Source organism: Salvia hispanica, chromosome 6 (genome assembly GCF_023119035.1).
Source record: "Salvia hispanica cultivar TCC Black 2014 chromosome 6, UniMelb_Shisp_WGS_1.0, whole genome shotgun sequence".
NCBI classification, from domain to species: Eukaryota; Viridiplantae; Streptophyta; class Magnoliopsida; order Lamiales; family Lamiaceae; genus Salvia; species Salvia hispanica.
The window spans coordinates 35,605,285-35,623,382 of NC_062970.1; the positions used below are offsets into that span (position 1 = coordinate 35,605,285).

The 18,098-nt window shown below is 36.7% G+C and overlaps 2 protein-coding genes and 1 pseudogene across 4 annotated transcripts in view; 2 read left to right on the forward strand and 1 right to left on the reverse strand.

Moving 5' to 3' along the window:
• Nucleotides 1-3,594: 3,594 nt before the first annotated feature.
• Nucleotides 3,595-4,361, forward strand: LOC125197050 (dof zinc finger protein DOF1.5-like). Its single transcript, XM_048095746.1, has one exon. The coding sequence runs from the start codon at nt 3,784-3,786 to the stop codon at nt 4,246-4,248; it is 465 nt and encodes a 154-aa protein (XP_047951703.1). The 5' UTR covers nt 3,595-3,783; the 3' UTR covers nt 4,249-4,361.
• Nucleotides 4,362-6,753: 2,392 nt separating this feature from the next.
• The window catches only part of LOC125195998 (leucine-rich repeat receptor-like protein kinase PEPR1), a 42,002-nt gene continuing 30,657 nt past the window's right edge, over nt 6,754-18,098 (forward strand). Inside the window, exons 1-11 of one of the 3 annotated variants that reach the window (XM_048094332.1) lie at nt 6,769-7,070; nt 7,942-8,110; nt 8,856-8,923; nt 9,162-9,232; nt 9,456-9,698; nt 9,786-9,949; nt 10,018-10,073; nt 10,159-10,211; nt 10,548-10,716; nt 10,801-10,898; nt 10,977-11,248. In XM_048094332.1, coding sequence (XP_047950289.1) covers nt 6,914-7,070; nt 7,942-8,110; nt 8,856-8,923; nt 9,162-9,232; nt 9,456-9,698; nt 9,786-9,949; nt 10,018-10,073; nt 10,159-10,211; nt 10,548-10,716; nt 10,801-10,898; nt 10,977-11,096 — 1,368 coding nt within the window. In that variant the 5' untranslated portion in view covers nt 6,769-6,913 and the 3' untranslated portion in view covers nt 11,097-11,248. Of the gene's footprint in view, nt 7,071-7,941; nt 8,111-8,855; nt 8,924-9,161; nt 9,233-9,455; nt 9,699-9,785; nt 9,950-10,017; nt 10,074-10,158; nt 10,212-10,547; nt 10,717-10,800; nt 10,899-10,976; nt 11,249-18,098 lie in introns of those variants that run through there. The other 2 variants (XM_048094331.1, XM_048094333.1) reach the window with 2 other exon arrangements.
• On the reverse strand, nt 11,402-12,467 carry LOC125196000 (annotated as a pseudogene).

Here is an 18,098-nt window from a genome sequence, read left to right on the forward strand (position 1 = left end):
ATTAATTCCAAAGACCAATTTAGTCATCCGAGGAGTTTTAATTCACTAATCATTCCAGTTTTCCCAAGTTGGGATTAATCTCATACTCGTACTATTTCAAAATTATTTAAAAATATAACTTGCTTAGCTTTAATTATCATTTTTTGAATGCGCGAATTTCCCGGTAGATTCTAGAAGTTGTGTTTCCAACTTGGCCACTTGGGAAAATATATTGTGACAAGCACAGCTATTAATTTTTTGTTAATCCATAAGTAATAATCTCTAAAATATACTACTCCCTCCGTCCCGCTTTAGCGGTCCCATTGACTTTTCTGCCCTCTTTTTGTAAAAATAATAAAAAATAGTTAAAGTGGAGAAATGATAAAGTAAGAAAGACAATAATGTAGATAAGACTCTTCTCTATATTATTCTCTCTCTTAATTTACCATTTCTCTTCTTTAACTATTTTTTATCATTTTTATAAAAAGAGGGCAGAAAAGTCAATGAGACTGCTAAAGCGGGACGGAGGGAGTATAAATTAATAAATGGAAAGGGAAGGGGACTTTCTATTATTCTCCTCATTTAAGTAAAGCAAATTTGAATATTAGCCACATGCCCATTCACTTTTCCAACACAGTCAGCCTGCTTTAAATAGAATAATATAGTCATAAATCATTGATGCAACAAGATATTTTTGGTTAACCTTTTCCATTCAGTTTACTCAAGCTTGGCGGAATAATTATGCCTTTTCTTTGTCAGAAAAAGAAGATAAATGTTGGAATTTATGCCCGGTCAATGAACTTTGACCAATTATAATTACAACGAGACATTTAATTTTGTGAAATTAAATGATATAGCGTCGATCTACGTTCGGAGTATATGACCGTGGTATCTTCATTTTTTCAAATCCGATTCCCGGTGAGTGAGAAATAAGGGATTAAAGTTGTGCAAAATTGCAAACTTAATGAGCTATGGGAGAAGCTTAAAGAATAATTAAGAGAGTTAATTATCCCACATTGGAAGTTTCAACCTTATTAAACTAGTAGTATTTAATAAGAAGGATTATTATATGGAATAATTATAGTGGACGAAGATGGGCTGCAGAGCCCACACGCGCGCCCCGCCTCCCGCCCCGCCGCGAGCCTCGAGCCCGAGCCCGTGCCCTTGGACTTGGACTTGGACTTGGACTTGGACTTGGACTTGGCACTAGTGGGTCTAGGGTCTAATTCTTTTTAGACCACTACCGTTTCCACGTCAGTGAGCCAAGCGGGATGACACCTCGTCAGTATGACGCAGTAAGCCAACGTGGCTGACACGTGACAGTCCACGTCATGACTGAATCTAGAAGCGTCTAGATTCAACCTCTCTAGCTCTGAGCGTGTAACGCCCGAACGTTACAGCTCGTAACCGACGACCGTTACGGTCTGACATTGATGACAGCCATCAAGGCTGCGTTGACCCCTACAGTGGACTGAGCCTATAAATAGGCTAGTCATTCTAGCATTCTACACACAGAAACTGGAATCCACTCTGCATCATACACTCTCTCCTCCCTCTGCATTGTTCTTCTGTCGAAGCTCTGCCCTCTCCTCTATCCAGTTCGCCGGAGCTCGCTGATAGCGGTGCTGCTTCACCAGAGACGTAGCCGTTTTATCTTTGGGGACGAAACGTCAATCCGAAGAGCACTACCGGGGCGTATCTCGTCTTGCGGAAAGAGGCCTACTCGACTCGGCTATTTCCTTTTCCTACGGTTTATAGATTCGATTTCCGTTTGTAATTTTCATTTCAGTTCTTTTCTGTATTCCTTCTTTGGTTGTATTACACCCGGTTATCTCTTGTAACTCCATAAAACCAACAATAAACGCAATGAATTTAGAAATAATCTCCAAGTTAATAGAAATCGAGGATAATTATGTCATTGGCATGTCATGATGCTCAACAAACGAGCAATTAGCAAAAAGTAATTAGCCGTTTAAACAACTGGATCATGTCCCCTTTTTTTTAAATAAACTTTGGCAATTAAAGAAAAGGTTAAAGACGTAAAATAAAAAAAAGGGTGTATCTTTCCAACTAAACCACGAAAATGGTTGTTTATGAGTGAGAAAAGATTTAGGTTGGAAATGGAAATGACTACTTTTCATTTAATCCTAAAAGGTGACTTTATTAAAGTAGTAGTAATACTAACTTAATATAATGAAAATCCACCCGGACCACTCAACAACATAATTCGTGAATGAACAGTGGAAAAAAAAAAACAAACAGATACCAGATATAAATATTGCACTAGCATATGTTATTTGTGATTTACTATATACTTACTTAGAAGACAAATCTCATGTTAAAACTTGCACAAAAACACATCATCCCTAAATTTGACAGATGTACAACTTTGGACTATGGTTGCACAAAAAAAATACTCCAATTAATATAAAAGATATTCTTTCCATCTAAAGTTTAATGGTACTTACAAAAACACATCATTCATTCCTAAGGAAGAATCTTGTGTCACGTTGTCTAACAAGTCAAATATGACATACTACAAGTTATTATTCCAATATACTAGTACTAAATGAGAGTATTCTCCATGTCTGTCTCAAGATAATTGATAGTACATTTTTTTACATAAAATTTAAAGTGAAGAGGAAATATTTATGATAAAGAATGTGAGAGAAAATAAAGTTTTTTGTCAAAAGAAAAATAACTCGATTACCTTTAAATAGTCGAAATTGTTAATAGATTACAACGAGTACATTAGATTTCTTTCCACGTGAAGGCGTGTATCAATTCTCCAAAATGATTTTATTTAATGTTTTTCTTTCCGAATAACTTGAAATGTAGTAGTTTCAATTATTTGATCATTTTAGTTTAATAGAAGCATTTTTAAGAATAAATATATAAAAAATTCAAGCTAGTTCTTTTTTGAGGATTTATGCAAAACAGTTTACTTGATTGGATTGATTTTATATGTATGACGGAAAAATGAGTGAACCTTGATTTTAGACGCAAAACAGTTTTACTTGATCTTGAATTAATTTTATAAGTATGATAATAGATAAAATAATGTTTTCAGTTTCTATTTCTCTTCGTTGCTAAGAATTAAAAGCACATAAAAAAGTAGTCCACTAAAAGGGAAAAAGAAAGAGAAACATTGATTAGAAAAACATGGAAATGGATACATATTGGTAATTATAAAATTGAATTAAAATGAGAAGATCTTTTAAGCTTTATATCCCTTTAATCTTTAGCTTTATACTTGTACTTTTTTGAACACTTTGCACTCAATCAATCCACCTGTTCCATGGGCCCCACTAACTCAACTAGATAGTGACGTGGACAAAAAGTGCAACCTCAACTTTCCTTCTTTTGCCGCTGGCGGCTCTCTTTGCTCCCAAGTCCATGCACCACACCAGATTCGTTTTACTAATTTACTACTAGTGGAGCATAAAATAAAGAAAACATTAATTATGTCATTAATCTAGTAACTTAAAATTCGTCATTAATAAGATAATAACGACCGTCGGATTGCATATTTATGTTATGTCTCAATGAAATCAAGAAATTGATGTCATGAATATCATCTGTCACTACTCACTATGGTATCGTATGTATGAAGAATTATTCTGTTTTGTATTTTAATTTTCTTCTATACAAAAATGAGAGATACATATAAAGCAAACCACTCCCACCTCCTGTGTTTCCGGTTCACTTTTTCGCTTTATTTGAAGCATATATTCACAACACAATTTTCTTCACCAAGCAATAGCAATCATATACACTTAATTTGTGCTTCTCATATTCCATAACATGGCTCAACTTCAAGAACACAACACCCCATTATCAATCAAGCTATTCGGAGCCACAATATCGCCCAAACAAAAAACACAGCCAAAGATCGACCACGACCACGACCACGATGACCAGAAACCCGATCTGAAGAGGCCAGACAAGATCATCCCGTGCCCGAGGTGCAAGAGCATGGAGACAAAATTCTGCTACTTCAACAACTACAACGTCAACCAGCCGCGCCACTTCTGCAAGGCCTGCCACCGCTACTGGACCGCCGGCGGCGCCCTCCGCAATGTGCCCGTCGGAGCCGGCCGCCGCAAGGCCAAGCCTCCGCCCTTTCCCCAAGGTTGCATGTTCGATCCCTCATCGCCCGCGGCCCACCAACTCGACTTCCACGCCGTGGGGGACTGGCACGCCGGCGGATTCCGGCATCTTTTCCCCGGGAAGCGCCGGAGATGCGCCTCTAATAGTCAAAGTAGTTGATCATCATCTCTATCTTTTTTTTTTAAATTTGTCATGTAGTACAAGTTAATTAATAAATAAATTGTAGATAAATATTTTATTAACTAATAGTAAGTTCTTGATTAATTTCTGTATTAAACAGCCTGTCGTAGTTTGATATAATTATGTTTTTTTTAAAAAAACTTGATTATGTTTTATGTCCCCGACTTGAAGTTTTATTCGAAAAATATTCCAAACTTATGGTTTTTTTTATAGAAAACATAATTGATTTATGTGTCACTTGCACATATTTTGACTATGAAATAATGACTCAGTTCGTTATGCTCTAAAGTATAATATGTCAAGTGGAATATTAATTATTTGTATTAACATTATAAATTCAAAAGAGGGTAGGGGCCGTAGGGCTTATAAGACGTCGTTGATAAATTAGTCTTTATTAAAGCATGGGTCATTGCTAATATGCTACTCCATAATGTGTTTTGAATAGTTAATGTAACTAGCTAGGGAGACTTCAATTTTTTTGTACTCCATATAATTCTTTAATCTAATTAAAGACTAATTGATTGCTCTTGGTGTTTGATTTTTCAGCATGGTTTCATGACACCGAAAGACTACACTTTAAGTCTTTAATAGTAGTGTTAATTCTGCTCCCTTCATTTTTGAGTTAAGGATCCGCTAATTAGCCTATCTAATTGAAACATATATAGTCTACCAAATGAACCCTCAAGGGTTAGTGTGCCTATATATATGCGCAGGTGATAGGTATATATATCACAAAGGAATTTAAACTAGAATGCTCTGGGTTTTTTTTTCCGATTAGCTTGAAAGCTCTGCTTTCTCGATTTAATTCAGTTTGTTCCAACTAGGAAAGTGTTTCGATTAATAATAATTCGAAAGATTGAGTAGCATCCAATTTAAAATTGATTGGAGTTGAAATGGGTTAGTAACATATCAGCGAAGTATTACCTATTTTTAAAAAATTTGTGAAGCTTGATATTAATGGAATTAGGATCCGATCCCGATCCCACAGTAGATATAAGAATCAAATGCCAAAAGGTGGTTCTATCTTCATCAATACGAATTGCGGCAAGATTTTATTACATACATTATACATATGCTGATATGCATGTATAGTTTTGATTCACTTTGTAGGTGAAATTTGTGCAACTTGTACGTATATATGCTGAGATTTGTAAAAAGAAATGATGAATGAAAGCGCGATTAAGAGAGCAAAACACATTATACATTAGAGCGATCAAACCGTGACACCATCGGGATCGAGCTCGAGCGCCTGTTGATGAAGTTGGTGCGGCAAACTTCACAAATATGGCGCCGGCCCGGCCTACACAACAACAATTCTTATCAAACTTACCCATTTTCTCATTTCGCAATCCAGGTATTTGTTTGTGGCATATATACTTAGATTGGTATGATATACGGTGATACGGGGGGACTCGTATCGAGGGATAACTGCGAGAGATCGCAGAGAAGATATTGGTTCGTTCGCGGGAAGATTCCCGTTGAGCAGCCAACTATCGTTCAACTAAGGATTTTGATAATGTAAATTGCAGAGAAAAGTAAAAGACAATAAAAGAATAATTGTATTTCTTCAATGAATAATTCAAATGATAAACAAAGACTCCTATTTATAATGCTCCCTAATAACCTAACTTAGTGATCAAGAAATAAGAAAGATATGATATGCTAAATAATAATAAAGATATGAGAATATTCTGTAGATATACTCGTATCAACTCCCCCACGGTTAAAATTCACCTTGCCCTCAAGGTGGAAACCACGACTCAACTAATAGTCTCTTCCTCCTGGATCAAACACACACGTCTGCCTCTGCCCCCTCTTTTTCCACGTTTCCACCGTATGAAAGATTGTACTCTCCTTCATAACCAATTCTCCAGTTCTGACTTGACGATCATCCGCAAACAATCGTCTCTCCTCTTCCCTTCCTACTTCAATGTCTGAGCCAACTATCGTTCAACTAAGGATTTTGATAATGTAAATTGCAGAGAAAAGTAAAAGACAATAAAAGAATAATTGTATTTCTTCAATGAATAATTCAAATGATAAACAAAGACTCTTATTTATAATACTCCCTAATAACCTAACTTAGTGATCAAGAAATAAGAAAGATATGATATGCTAAATAATAATAAAGATATGAGAATATTCTGTAGATATACTCGTATCATATGGCCTCTCTCCCAGGTCCACACATTTAAATTGCTTCTAAATTGCCTACTTTGACCACAAGTTTGACATATACCAAACTTTTGAGCCTCTATTATACAGTATTGTTTTGTTATGTAATTGGAGACAACATAATATTATTATTATTTGGGAATGGCTTGATTTATGGACACTTTCTTCTATAAATTAATTTTTTCAAGCAATTCGATTGATGAATGAAGGATTTAAATTAAAATTTCAAATTTTATGGAGTACAATTATTTGGCCAATAATTGATAAGAATATAACAAAAAAATTGCAGAAAAAACAAAAATAGAGTCGTCTTCCGACGGCAGAGAGAATGGGCGCTGGTATGGCACTCTGATACAATGTGAAGATGGGGCGGAAATGGAATGCCTCTTCCTCTCTCTCTCCATTCTGCTGACTTTCATCTCACACTACTTGCTCGCGCTATTTCTATAAATAGTATTTTCGCATACAAATGGCGCCTTTCTCTTGCTCTTCCTCTCCCCAATTTCATGCCATTTTCACCCCTATTTCCACCAACAATTTCTCTTGCTCTCCTTCCCCCTATTCTTCTTATCCCAATCATTCGCATCGTCGCCGCCGCAATTACCTGAATCTCGCAGCCTTTTCCGGTAATTCCTCTGATTTATTCCCTATGGCGATTCATTTTTCAATTCTATTACGGAGCCATGGGGATTTGATATTGGTGGCGCTTGTTTCTGCAAATACTGTATTGATTCGCTCTGTTTATGCCATTTGCTGTTTATTGATATTAAATGAAATTGTGTTCCGTACTCGACAATGAGTAGAAATGAAGAATGTTGTGGGTAGATCAGCTAACTGCCGTTGCCATCTGTTTAAACTGTAGTATAATTATTGAGCTCTTTCTGAAGGAAGGAAACGAAAAGACGTTTGTATTTGGTAGTATCACTTTTTCATTGGGCTGGAGCTTACATTGGCTCGATCATGAGAACTCTGGTAGGCTTTGATTTGTTAAAATCAACGACAAATATCCTACTAGATGATTTTCAACATTTTTGGCACTGAATTTGAGGTCTTGTCGTGTGTAAATCTGTAGGTTAGCTTCTTTTTCTCTCTGTTTTTGTGTAGATTTGAACCATATATTTAATGCTTATCTCTTTTCAGATAATCTTCACAAGTTGTTTTATTTAATTTTTTCTTTACCTATCTCTGGTAAGTTAGTTTGTTCGCTCAGCTAGTTTTTGTACTGTCCACCCCTACAGTTTGCTTCCAGTCCTATCCATTTAGTTTGAAATCCCTATTGATAATTTTACTCTAAGATTACTCTTCGCCTAAGATTCTGTTAAACTTTAATCTGAATAGTAAAACCATGAAGTTTGATATTGCTTTGGTCTTCTAAATTTATGTTCAGAATTGCTTAATTGCTCCTAATTTGTCTTTGAATTCGGATACTTTTTTTGCTGCTTTAATTTAAAGCAGATGTTCATGATTCTCACTTCGGGTTTAACTTTTACCAAGCAGGGTTGAAGAATATCTTGACGAATCAGAACCTTACAGCTCAAGCCATGAGTACATCTCAGGGAAACCTGGCTTCGAATCTTGCATCAAAGGTTGCCTCACCGCGGGACATTGTAAATATAGAGGATAGACCTGATCATCTTCTTGTTCTTGTACATGGTATCTTGGCAAGGTAAACATTTTCTTGTACATGAAACTTGGATATCTGAAGTTTTACTCTGTTTATGCAATCACCAGAAATAGATATAGACATGCTTCCAATTTGATTGCATAAAATGTTGTCTCCGAATGAAAATGTCTGCAACTGAGGATAAGACAGAGGTAGAAAGCAGTGATATATATTTCGAGATAAAACCTTGAATTGTTGTCATCTCTTCATTTCATTTGAGGCCTCAACTCCTTGTGCTTCTTTCTTCATGGCATACATGTTTTGCATTATTGACTTCTCTAGATGAGCTAGGGTTTTGATAAGGAAAATGTGTCGTAGAATGATTTGATTCCATAGAATGCACCTTGCTAGGTGAAATGTAATACCATTCCTAAAAAGAGCATTAATGTTTAATAGGTACCATCTTGAGAATGCCAGTATTTAGTAGTATTACAAATTACAAATACTATGGACGTCTTCAGTTTAATTGGGAAAACCATGACGTGAATTCCTAACATTAAGATCTGGTTCATCTAGACTTGTGCTTTATGTAAAATCGGTGGAGGCTTCTCACCACATGAGCTAGTAGAAGAAACGTTTAGGAGTACTTTTTCATGATAATTGCGCTACTTTCTGGACGAGGCTATTTCATTTAACTCCATCATCCTCTTCTCACACAATGTTGTAGTCAATAATAATTCACTGGAAACAGAGGGTACTTCACTCACAATGTTGTATTAACATTGATAGAGGTTTCCAACTATTGCAGCCCAAGTGATTGGACGTATTTTGACACAGAGTTGAAGAGACGAGTAGGAAAGAAGTTTTTGATTTATGGTATGTTGTTTATGCATTGCCAAAATACGATGTTCACTCAGCTTAGACAAGATCCAATTTGACCTGTTCAACATTAACCACACAAACACATTGGTGAAATTATTTGGATCTAGTTCCTCTCATATTATGTGCACTGGCAGCAGGCAATGCATAAAGCATTCTTTTTTTCCCTGTGAAAGTGTGTTTTTTAATAATGACTGAGCTGTGCAAGCATTTGAAACTTGCTTATTACGTGCAGCTAGTTCATGTAACATGTACACTAAGACTTTCACGGGGATTGATGGTGCTGGAAAACGACTTGCCGATGAAGTAAGTTTTGGGAGGGAATCTTTGTACCTGTCGTATCATTGCTGGAGTGTCTTAGTGTAGCTATCATGGATGAACTGTTTCACGAGGAGTCACTTCATATGCGTCTTTTTCTGTTTATGTTATAACATGTTCTCAGATCCCCTTCTTCATTTTCCTTTCCAATCTCTATTAGCGAATTATTAATGTAGATTTTGCAACCAAAACTAATTACCCCAATAAACAGGTCATTCAGGTTGTGAAAAAGACAGAGGGACTAAAGAAGATATCCTTTCTGGCCCATTCACTTGGTGGACTATTCGCAAGATATGCAATCGCTGTTCTGTACACTCCCGGTGATGTAATTGGGACTCAGGCTTCGGCATTCCAATCCTCGGGCTCTTCAAATAAAGGTTTGATTGCCGGGATGGAGGCGATTAACTTTATCACCCTGGCAACTCCTCATCTTGGAGTGAGAGGAAATAGGCAGGTACATTCCTTAGCAGACAACTTAGTTGATTGTCATAGATTTTATGGATTTGATTCACAAACTCTATAATTTTCTCAACGGTGGCAGCTTCCATTCCTTCTTGGTGTACCTTTCTTGGAGAAACTTGCTGCTCCTATTGCCCCTATTTTTACTGGCCGAACTGGGAGTCAGCTCTTCCTCACAGATGGAAAACCCAGTAAACCCCCTCTTTTATTGAGAATGGCATCAGATTGTGAAGAAGGAAAATTTATGTAAGTTCCAAGCGTATAAACATGGGATTTCTGCAAAGTTGAATCTTATTGGTCGACTATTTTTACAGATCAGCACTCGGTGCTTTCAGATGCCGAGTCCTTTATGCTAATGTCTCCTATGACCGTATCCTTAATCCTGATGCACCCAGAAAGAGTATTTGAAAATCTGTGTTATTCTCTGTTCAATTAATTATTCTTAACAAACACAGATATGGTTGGTTGGCGCACATCATCCATACGAAGAGAAAAGGAGCTTTTCAAGGTATGTGAAATAATTTTTTTTATTGAGTAGTTGCTTTTGAATACAAGAATGATAATAATCTGTATTGTGTTATATCAGTTTATATTTAAATGTGTTTATTATTGTCAACTGGCAACTTTGTTTCCACAATAAAATAGATGAGTGTCTTCTAGAATCCATAGTAAATATAATTGCTCTCTTGCCATTCTGATTCGCTTAAAGTTTAGCCTAAGCTGTAGAAGACTGCTTCTACTCCCTCTCTTTCTTCATGCTGTCTGAGGATTCTATCAAGAAATTAGATAAAAAGTTGACAAGATTCCATGCTATCACTCTTGTGAGGATTTTGAACTTTGACAGCCTCCTAGGCGATCTTTGGATGGCTACAAACACGTTGTTGATGTGGAGTACTGCCCTCCCGTTTTATATGAGGCTCCACATTTCCCACCAGAAGCAGCGAAAGCAAAGGAGGCTGCTAAAAACAAACCCAGCGTACAAAACACAGTAGACTATCACGAGATCATGGAAGGTACATGCATGTTAAATGGTAACTGAAGCAGCTAGACAAATATCTGTTAATATGAATACTAACTTCTTTCCTTTCTTTCGACAGAGGAGATGATCCATGGTTTGCAGCGACTAGGGTGGAAGAAAGTTGATGTCAGCTTTCACTCATCATTCTGGCCCTTCTTTGCTCATAATAACATCCATGTAACACGAGACTCCTCAAACTTCTCGTAACTCATATGTGCCACTCGCCTCACATGTGATTTGTTAATTCTCAATCAGGTGAAAAACGAGTGGTTTCACAACGCTGGAGCTGGAGTGGTGGCTCATGTTGCAGACACCATTAAGCAACAGGATATGCTACAGGAAACCTCCTCTACGTTCATTGCTGCTAATTTGTAGCTCTACAATCGCAATATGCTTCGATAATATACTATACTAACTTGTATATCTTCTCTCAATATTTGTTAGAACGACATTCTATGTAGTAGTAGTATACAAAGATGAGTGACAGGTATACTAAGTTTTTTTAAGATCTTCATAGTTTTATTTCATCTAGAAAACTTGTTGGTTTCTTTGCTAATAAAGCAGATGGTATAATGCCCGATAGATGATTATCTTGAATCACCAGCCTTTTTGGTCTTGGAAGATTTGACAACTCTTGCATGATATTTGCCTATTCGATATGAAGATTGTGCTCAGTACTATATTTGGCTAATATCTAAGATATTCTTGGATTAATTTCATCAACTGAAGTCTTGGATATGAGACGTCTTCGATTACAAGTAATTCTTGGAAAGTAGGTAATTTACATATATTAACATATGAATCCATATACAGATATCACTTTTATAATAAGCTTTCACAAACTTCATCCCAATATCAGGCTGTTGGATAAGAAGCTTCCATGGCGATGCCACAGAGGCCTTCTGCAGCTTCAACATCCCTCTGCATCCTGATGTATCCATCTTCACCCCAGCTAGTTCCCCACGAGTTCTTGACAATCCAATACTTGGTGCCATCACTAGCCACACCATACCCAACTGCAGTCACACCATGGTCTAGCTCGGTCCCACACTCTCCAGTGAAGACTCCACTCGAGTAGAACTGAAAGTCTGAACCACTAGCATCAATGGCCACGGATACCGGTTGGTTAACCACTGCTTTGAGGAGCGCTGATTCGCTGTTGGATGGCACGTCCTCGTACCCAGTGATCTTGGCTGCGTCAGATGATTCCTTCTTCGAGTTGCAAGTGCCATCAACTCCTTGGTAAGGATAGTTGGATTCTGTTGTGAGGCCTTTGTTGTTAATGATATACTGAAACGCATCATCCATTAATCCACCATTGCAGCCTTGATCTTCACTTGTGTCGCAGTCAACAAGTTGTTGTTCAGATAAAGAAACCATTCTGTATCCATTTCTAGAGTTGTGAAACTCAGCATTGGTGAGATCAGCAAATCTGTTGACAGCAAGCTTGTAAGGCTTTGAAGCTGCTTCGTTGAAGGACTCGATGTACTCAACATTCTCCTTGAATATATTGAATCTCTTCACCTTCTCCGCCTCATCTTTGTACACACGACCGTTCTCCACCATCCATTTCTCATGCCTCTCCATCATCGATGCATCGGGTGCAGTTCGAGCTGCAGCTAGAGAAGCCACAACCCGAGCAGCGCCAGAAGCAGCTTCCAAGTAGCTAGCGAAGCCATAGTTGTTTCTTTGTGTTGAATGAAATCTGTTTAGAAATGTTTTAAGAAGGTTGATAATTTAACTGAGGAAAAGGTCAGATATTTATAGCTGTAGAAAACATGCATTAGAGTTCGAAGAGCTCGACGTTCATGTCTGCCTCGACAAATTACTTTTCCAACAAATTAATTTCTTAACTCAATTTCGTCGACGCACCGCTAATTAGTATACTATACTAGTAGACTAGTAGTATATTTATTTTCATCTAAGTACGTAATGTCAAAAATAGAGTACCGCCACCATTTGATTTTTATTTTGTTTCATCAAAAATGGTAACGGAGTGTCACCACTTTTTCTAAGTTATAAAAATAAATTTTATTATAAATATTAGGATTAAATTCACTGCCCAACCGCAGATAATATCAAATAAGCTACTACTTGAAAGATGAGATTTATCAAAGTGTTCAGTGTTCATGAATAATCGATTACATGTCTGATTGGTTCAGAGGGTGAATTATTTGCCCTGAGACAAGATGTATAGTGTATAGAAGGATGTTGAGAGGACATTTGGTGTCTTGCAATTTCCCTGGGTAGTATTAATGGACCGATGAAAATGTGGTCAAATCATATATCACCAATGTGATGCAGACATGAATTTAGCGATGGAGAGTTCAAATTTATGTTAATAGTTGTTTAGTTTTTTGTCGGTGTCTTTAAACACAATCGTGGGAGAAATAAACCGTGAAAAAGTTAGAAGAAGGACAATAAAAACTATAAGTACATATGGAGGCACAAGAATATGTGAAATAAATTATATTGATTACTTACCAGTTAAATTATTCTATTCACGTTTATCACCCAAGGTGCACCGCTTCTATCCAGGAGTATATGGCCCAACAGCTTGTCCATTTAAGGAGGCTCATGCACGCTCAGATCAACAAGATCTAATTGAAGAAATTAGGAAATGTAACACTTGTTTTAATCTAGAAATTTAAATTAATGTAATTTGTGCTATTTAAATTTTTATATATATTTTTTAACTTTTAACTAATGTAGTTTTTTGAATTTAATTACATTTATTATTTAATTTAAATTTTTTGTAATTGTCACATTCACGCACAAATCAAAATCTTGTTGTCTTTTGGTAATGTTAAAAATGACAAAATTTTAATAGAATAAAAGTGAAATAAGAAAATAAAGGATATAAATGAAAAAGACTATTTTAATTAAAAAAACACATTGTTTGAATCTTCTAATATAAAGTGGGGTTTTTGAAAAGTCATTTATGCCCTTTTTTGGAGGAAAATGTGTTTTTTTATTTATCCTTTTTGTCTTTTGAGAAATGGCAACTTTTGGGACAAAAAAAGAGACAAATATTATTGAAAAAAAAAATTGGTCAAAAAACTTTGGCTTTAAACCGATAAAACACCTATACTACACCTCTTTAATTAAATTTCATTTTTATTGTTGTTTAAATACTTTTATTTTTTTTTTAAAAGCGGGAATCTTGGTCGGCGCCCGGCGATGGGTGGCGAAGGCGGGGAAAGGGCGGGGGCGGTGGGGGACCCCCGCTTGAAAGTGGTGGGGGCGAAGTTTAAAGGAAAGGTTGAACATGAAAAAAAAAGGGGGGAAGAAGAGGGGAAAGTACAACGGGCCTACCGGGCGGTCGGACTCGAAAAAATTCCGGGGTTGTGGAAACCGTGAAAATTCGTGAAAAAAAATAAGGAAAGAAACGGAGAGGAAGGAGAAAAGCCGGCGGCGGGGGCGGGTGGGCGGTGGTCGGAGGAAAGAAAATGGGGGAAAGGGAAAGGGGGGCGGCGGGGGCACTGCGGCCCGGGAGTGTTTAAGTGTGGCGCGGTGCGGGTGTGGGGGAAGCAAGTGGGTGGTGAATCGGGCGGTGGACGGCGAGCAATGCGTGCGGGGCTTTGTCGGGCAAGCGGAGGGAGGGGGGGGAGGGGGGCGGGGGGCGGGGCGGCAAGGATTGGGGTCCGTTGAGGGGGAGAGAGAGAAATCAGGCGCATGTTTTGGGTTTTTATGGAATACTATTAGTTATTGTATTTAATTGGGTATAAATTTTGGGTTTTAATAATATAATTTTTGTTCTTGGATGTATATAATTAATTTTTTTTAAATTTTAAATTGAGATTTTATAAATTATATACGATAAAAGTTAGTACAAAGTTTTTAAAGATAAAAAGGAAGAGCACTCCATCCCCTTTTTTAAAGTTATATACGAAGAGAAGAAAATTAAATTATTTTTATAAAACCCTTTTGGGATTAGGATAATATATTAATTGATTTTCAAATTTTGAATTTATTATTATTATTATTATTTAATTGATTTTTATTTAAGAAAAACTTTCTTATTTTTTTTTTCAATTCTTTAAAAAATTCATGATTCCATTTCATTTTTTTATTACAAAAATATTGTGATATATGCAACATTCTAAAATTTTAGAAATTTGACCATTAGGATAAATAAAAAATGAATTATTTTCATGTTTATTTGGATAAAGATAATCATCAATTATTTAAAAAAAAAATCGTAAAAATAATCAAAATTTCAAATAGTTTTTTTTACTTTTGTAAATGGTTTTAAATTTTTTTTATTTGTATTTTTATTTTATTTCATTCAAAATCTCCTCTTTTTTTTTCTTTTATTTTATATTACACTCATATCAAAATAGTATTAAATAGTATATAATCATTTTGCTAAAATATAAATGCATTTAAGTGGCTTGAAGAAGTACAATTGTACAAATATTTTTTTGTTTTTTTTAATATTACAAATACTTATTTTATTTAGTTTTTATCCTAAATATTTTTATACTTATTTACTCTATTTCTTTATTTTAATTAATATATTTCATTATTTAAAAATATTTTGTCGTATCCCCGGGGTGTTAACACTATATCGTTAAAAAACGACATTTTGTGCATGAATGGAATGATTGAAAAAAATTGAAACTTGTGATTTTAAACCAATTTCATAGTTCATAGGATATACGAAAATTTGACCAAATATGATTTAAATGACTATTAACCCAATGAAAAAAAAGTTAACGTAACAGCTGAAAATAAGATTGTGACTAAAATATAAGTACTGCATTGGCCATTAGGCTCCATCTCAAAAGACGATGTTTGATTTATTACAGCTCACTAGAGCATCTTTCATGGTAATCCTATCATTATGGGATTTGGATTCTACATAACACTTGAAAATTCCACAATTCTATCTGTAGGAAAAATAAACGTGGGAAATTTCTAAAGGCAGGCCTTCATCTTGGGTAACCTTCAAATTTATGGAATGCCTTAATGCTAAGATCTTTCATGTGGTCTCTCATATCTTATAAATTTGTGGAGTTTTGGGAGATGAGAACACACCAACAAATCATTCTCTCTTCTCTCTACCTCTCAAGCATTCTAGTTCGCACTTAGAGCATTGCATTGCTCGGTTCCGCCCCCAAATTTTAAAGGTTCGCCGGTGCCTACGAGTTTGAGGTGCTTCAACTCGGTAGGAGGAAAGTCGTTTCATCTTTGGGGCGTTCGCCAATCCATGAGCACTAATCGGAATGTATCTCGTCTTGCGATTGTTGAAATAATGTAGCCTTTACACGGACAGACTCTTGCTATTACAAAAAAACCCAAAAAACTAGAAGGTAAATACAATAAAAGGAACAAAGATGCAAACTATTGTCTTCTTCAAATGGAGTCGAGGTATCACTCTCTCCGCAAGGCAGATACCCGACTAGTGCTCACGGATTGACGCAACGCCCCCAAAGATGAAACGACTTTCCTCCTACGAGTTGAAGCACCTCAAACTCGTAGGCACCGGTGAACTTGTAGCGGGAACCGAACAATGCAATGCTCCCATTCGGGTGAATGCTTGAGAGCTAAAAAACTCACCTATTTATAAGATATGGGGGACCCATAAAGGTCTTAGCATTAAGGCATTCCATTATTCCATAATGCATTTGGAGGTTACACTGGATGAAGGCCAAGGGCCTAGTCTTTAGGATTCCCACGTTTATTTTTCCTTCACTATCGCCTTGTTAATAGTTTTACTCATTAGTAAGTTGACATCTATAACTCGTTATGTTGTTGATGGAACTGATCTTCCAATAAAAATCTTCTTCAAGCTTAGATCTCCTTAACATATTGTTGCACGATGTTTTTCTTGTAAAGCTTTTCATTAAGGGGAACCCACTGCGCAAACTGGTCGGAAGAGCACCTGATAGACAATTCAATGCAAATCAAACAAGAATAACCATTCAGATATTAAATATCTCAGGTGGAATTCAACATATTGTGCCTTTATATAAGTCCCAAATTTATCTGTAATCACTACCCTTTCAGTCTTTTGCTTAATAGAGTACTATTTTAATCTAAGATATTCTTAGATATTTCCATATAGACAACCAACTAATTAGTTTTTGGGATAAGAGACTTCTTTAACAATAACTTTTGGGAAAGGGAAAGTCATTTACATATAAGTATATATTAACATATGAACCTATACACATATCACTTTTAAAATGAGCTTGCACAAACTTCTCCCAAAATCAGGCTGTTGGATAAGAAGTTTCCATGGCAATGCCACAGGGGCCCTTCTGCAGCCCCAACACCCCTCCACCCTGTGTATCCATCTTCACCCCAGCTATTTCCCCCCGGGTTTCTTGAAAATTACTTGGTGCCATCACTACCCACACCCCCCTGATCACACCATGGTCTAGCTCGGTCCCCACTTCCAGTGAAGACTCCACTAGTAGAACGAAAGTCTGAACCACTAGCATCTCCCCAGGATCCGGTTGGTTAACCACTGCTTTGGGGACGTTTCGCTGTTGGATAGTCCTCTCCCCAGTCTTGGCTGCGGTGATTCCTTCTTCAGTTGCAAGTGCCATCAACTCCTTGGGAAGGGGTAGTTGGATTCTGTTTTGAGGGCCCTTTTTTGTTAATGATATACTGAAACCATCATCCATTAATCCACCATTGCAGTGATCTTCACGGTCCCCGCAACAAGGGTTTTTGATAAAGAAACAAGTTTCCCTGTCTTGATTTGGTTGATTCCTTCCGTGGCTGCAACTGCTGAAAACGCCCAACAACATCCTGCAATGTTTGTTTTAAACAAAATATTTAAAAAAAGCAAAGTGTAATGTTTGAATGAATTAAAATGTGCGTGGGGAGAGTTACCACGGGGTTGGGTCCTTTAAAAGGAGTAACAGCTCCCTTCTTTCCCCCAACAAACTGGCTGGAGCTGCACTCACATTTGCATACCTAAACGACGCAAACAGAAGCCTTTGATCCCATTCTGTATCCATTTCAGAGTTGTGAAAATCAGCATTGGTGAGATCAGCAAATCTGTTGACAGCAAGCTTGTAAGGCTTTGAAGCTGCTTGTTGAAGGACTCGATGTACTCAACGTTCTCCTTGAATATATTGAATTTTTTCTTTCCAGCCTCATCTTTGTACACCCCCCATTCTCCACCATCCATTTGTCATGCCTCTCCATCATCGATGCATCGGGGGCAGTTCGGCTAGCTAAAAAGCGCAGGGAAAGGAAATGGGTAGAATTAGATTAATATAGATTAATTAATTATAGTTGGGCTATAATTATATTATTCATAACCCAACAATCATGAAACCCTAGTGACTCTTTCATATAATGGGTTTTTTATTTCCATTGTGGGACATGAGAAATATAACATTAGAGAGAAAATACGTA

Excerpts from the sequence above, each read along its gene's own strand:
- LOC125197050 (XM_048095746.1), top strand. The coding sequence starts at position 3,784 with ATGGCTCAACTTCAAGAACACAACACCCCATTATCAATCAAGCTATTC.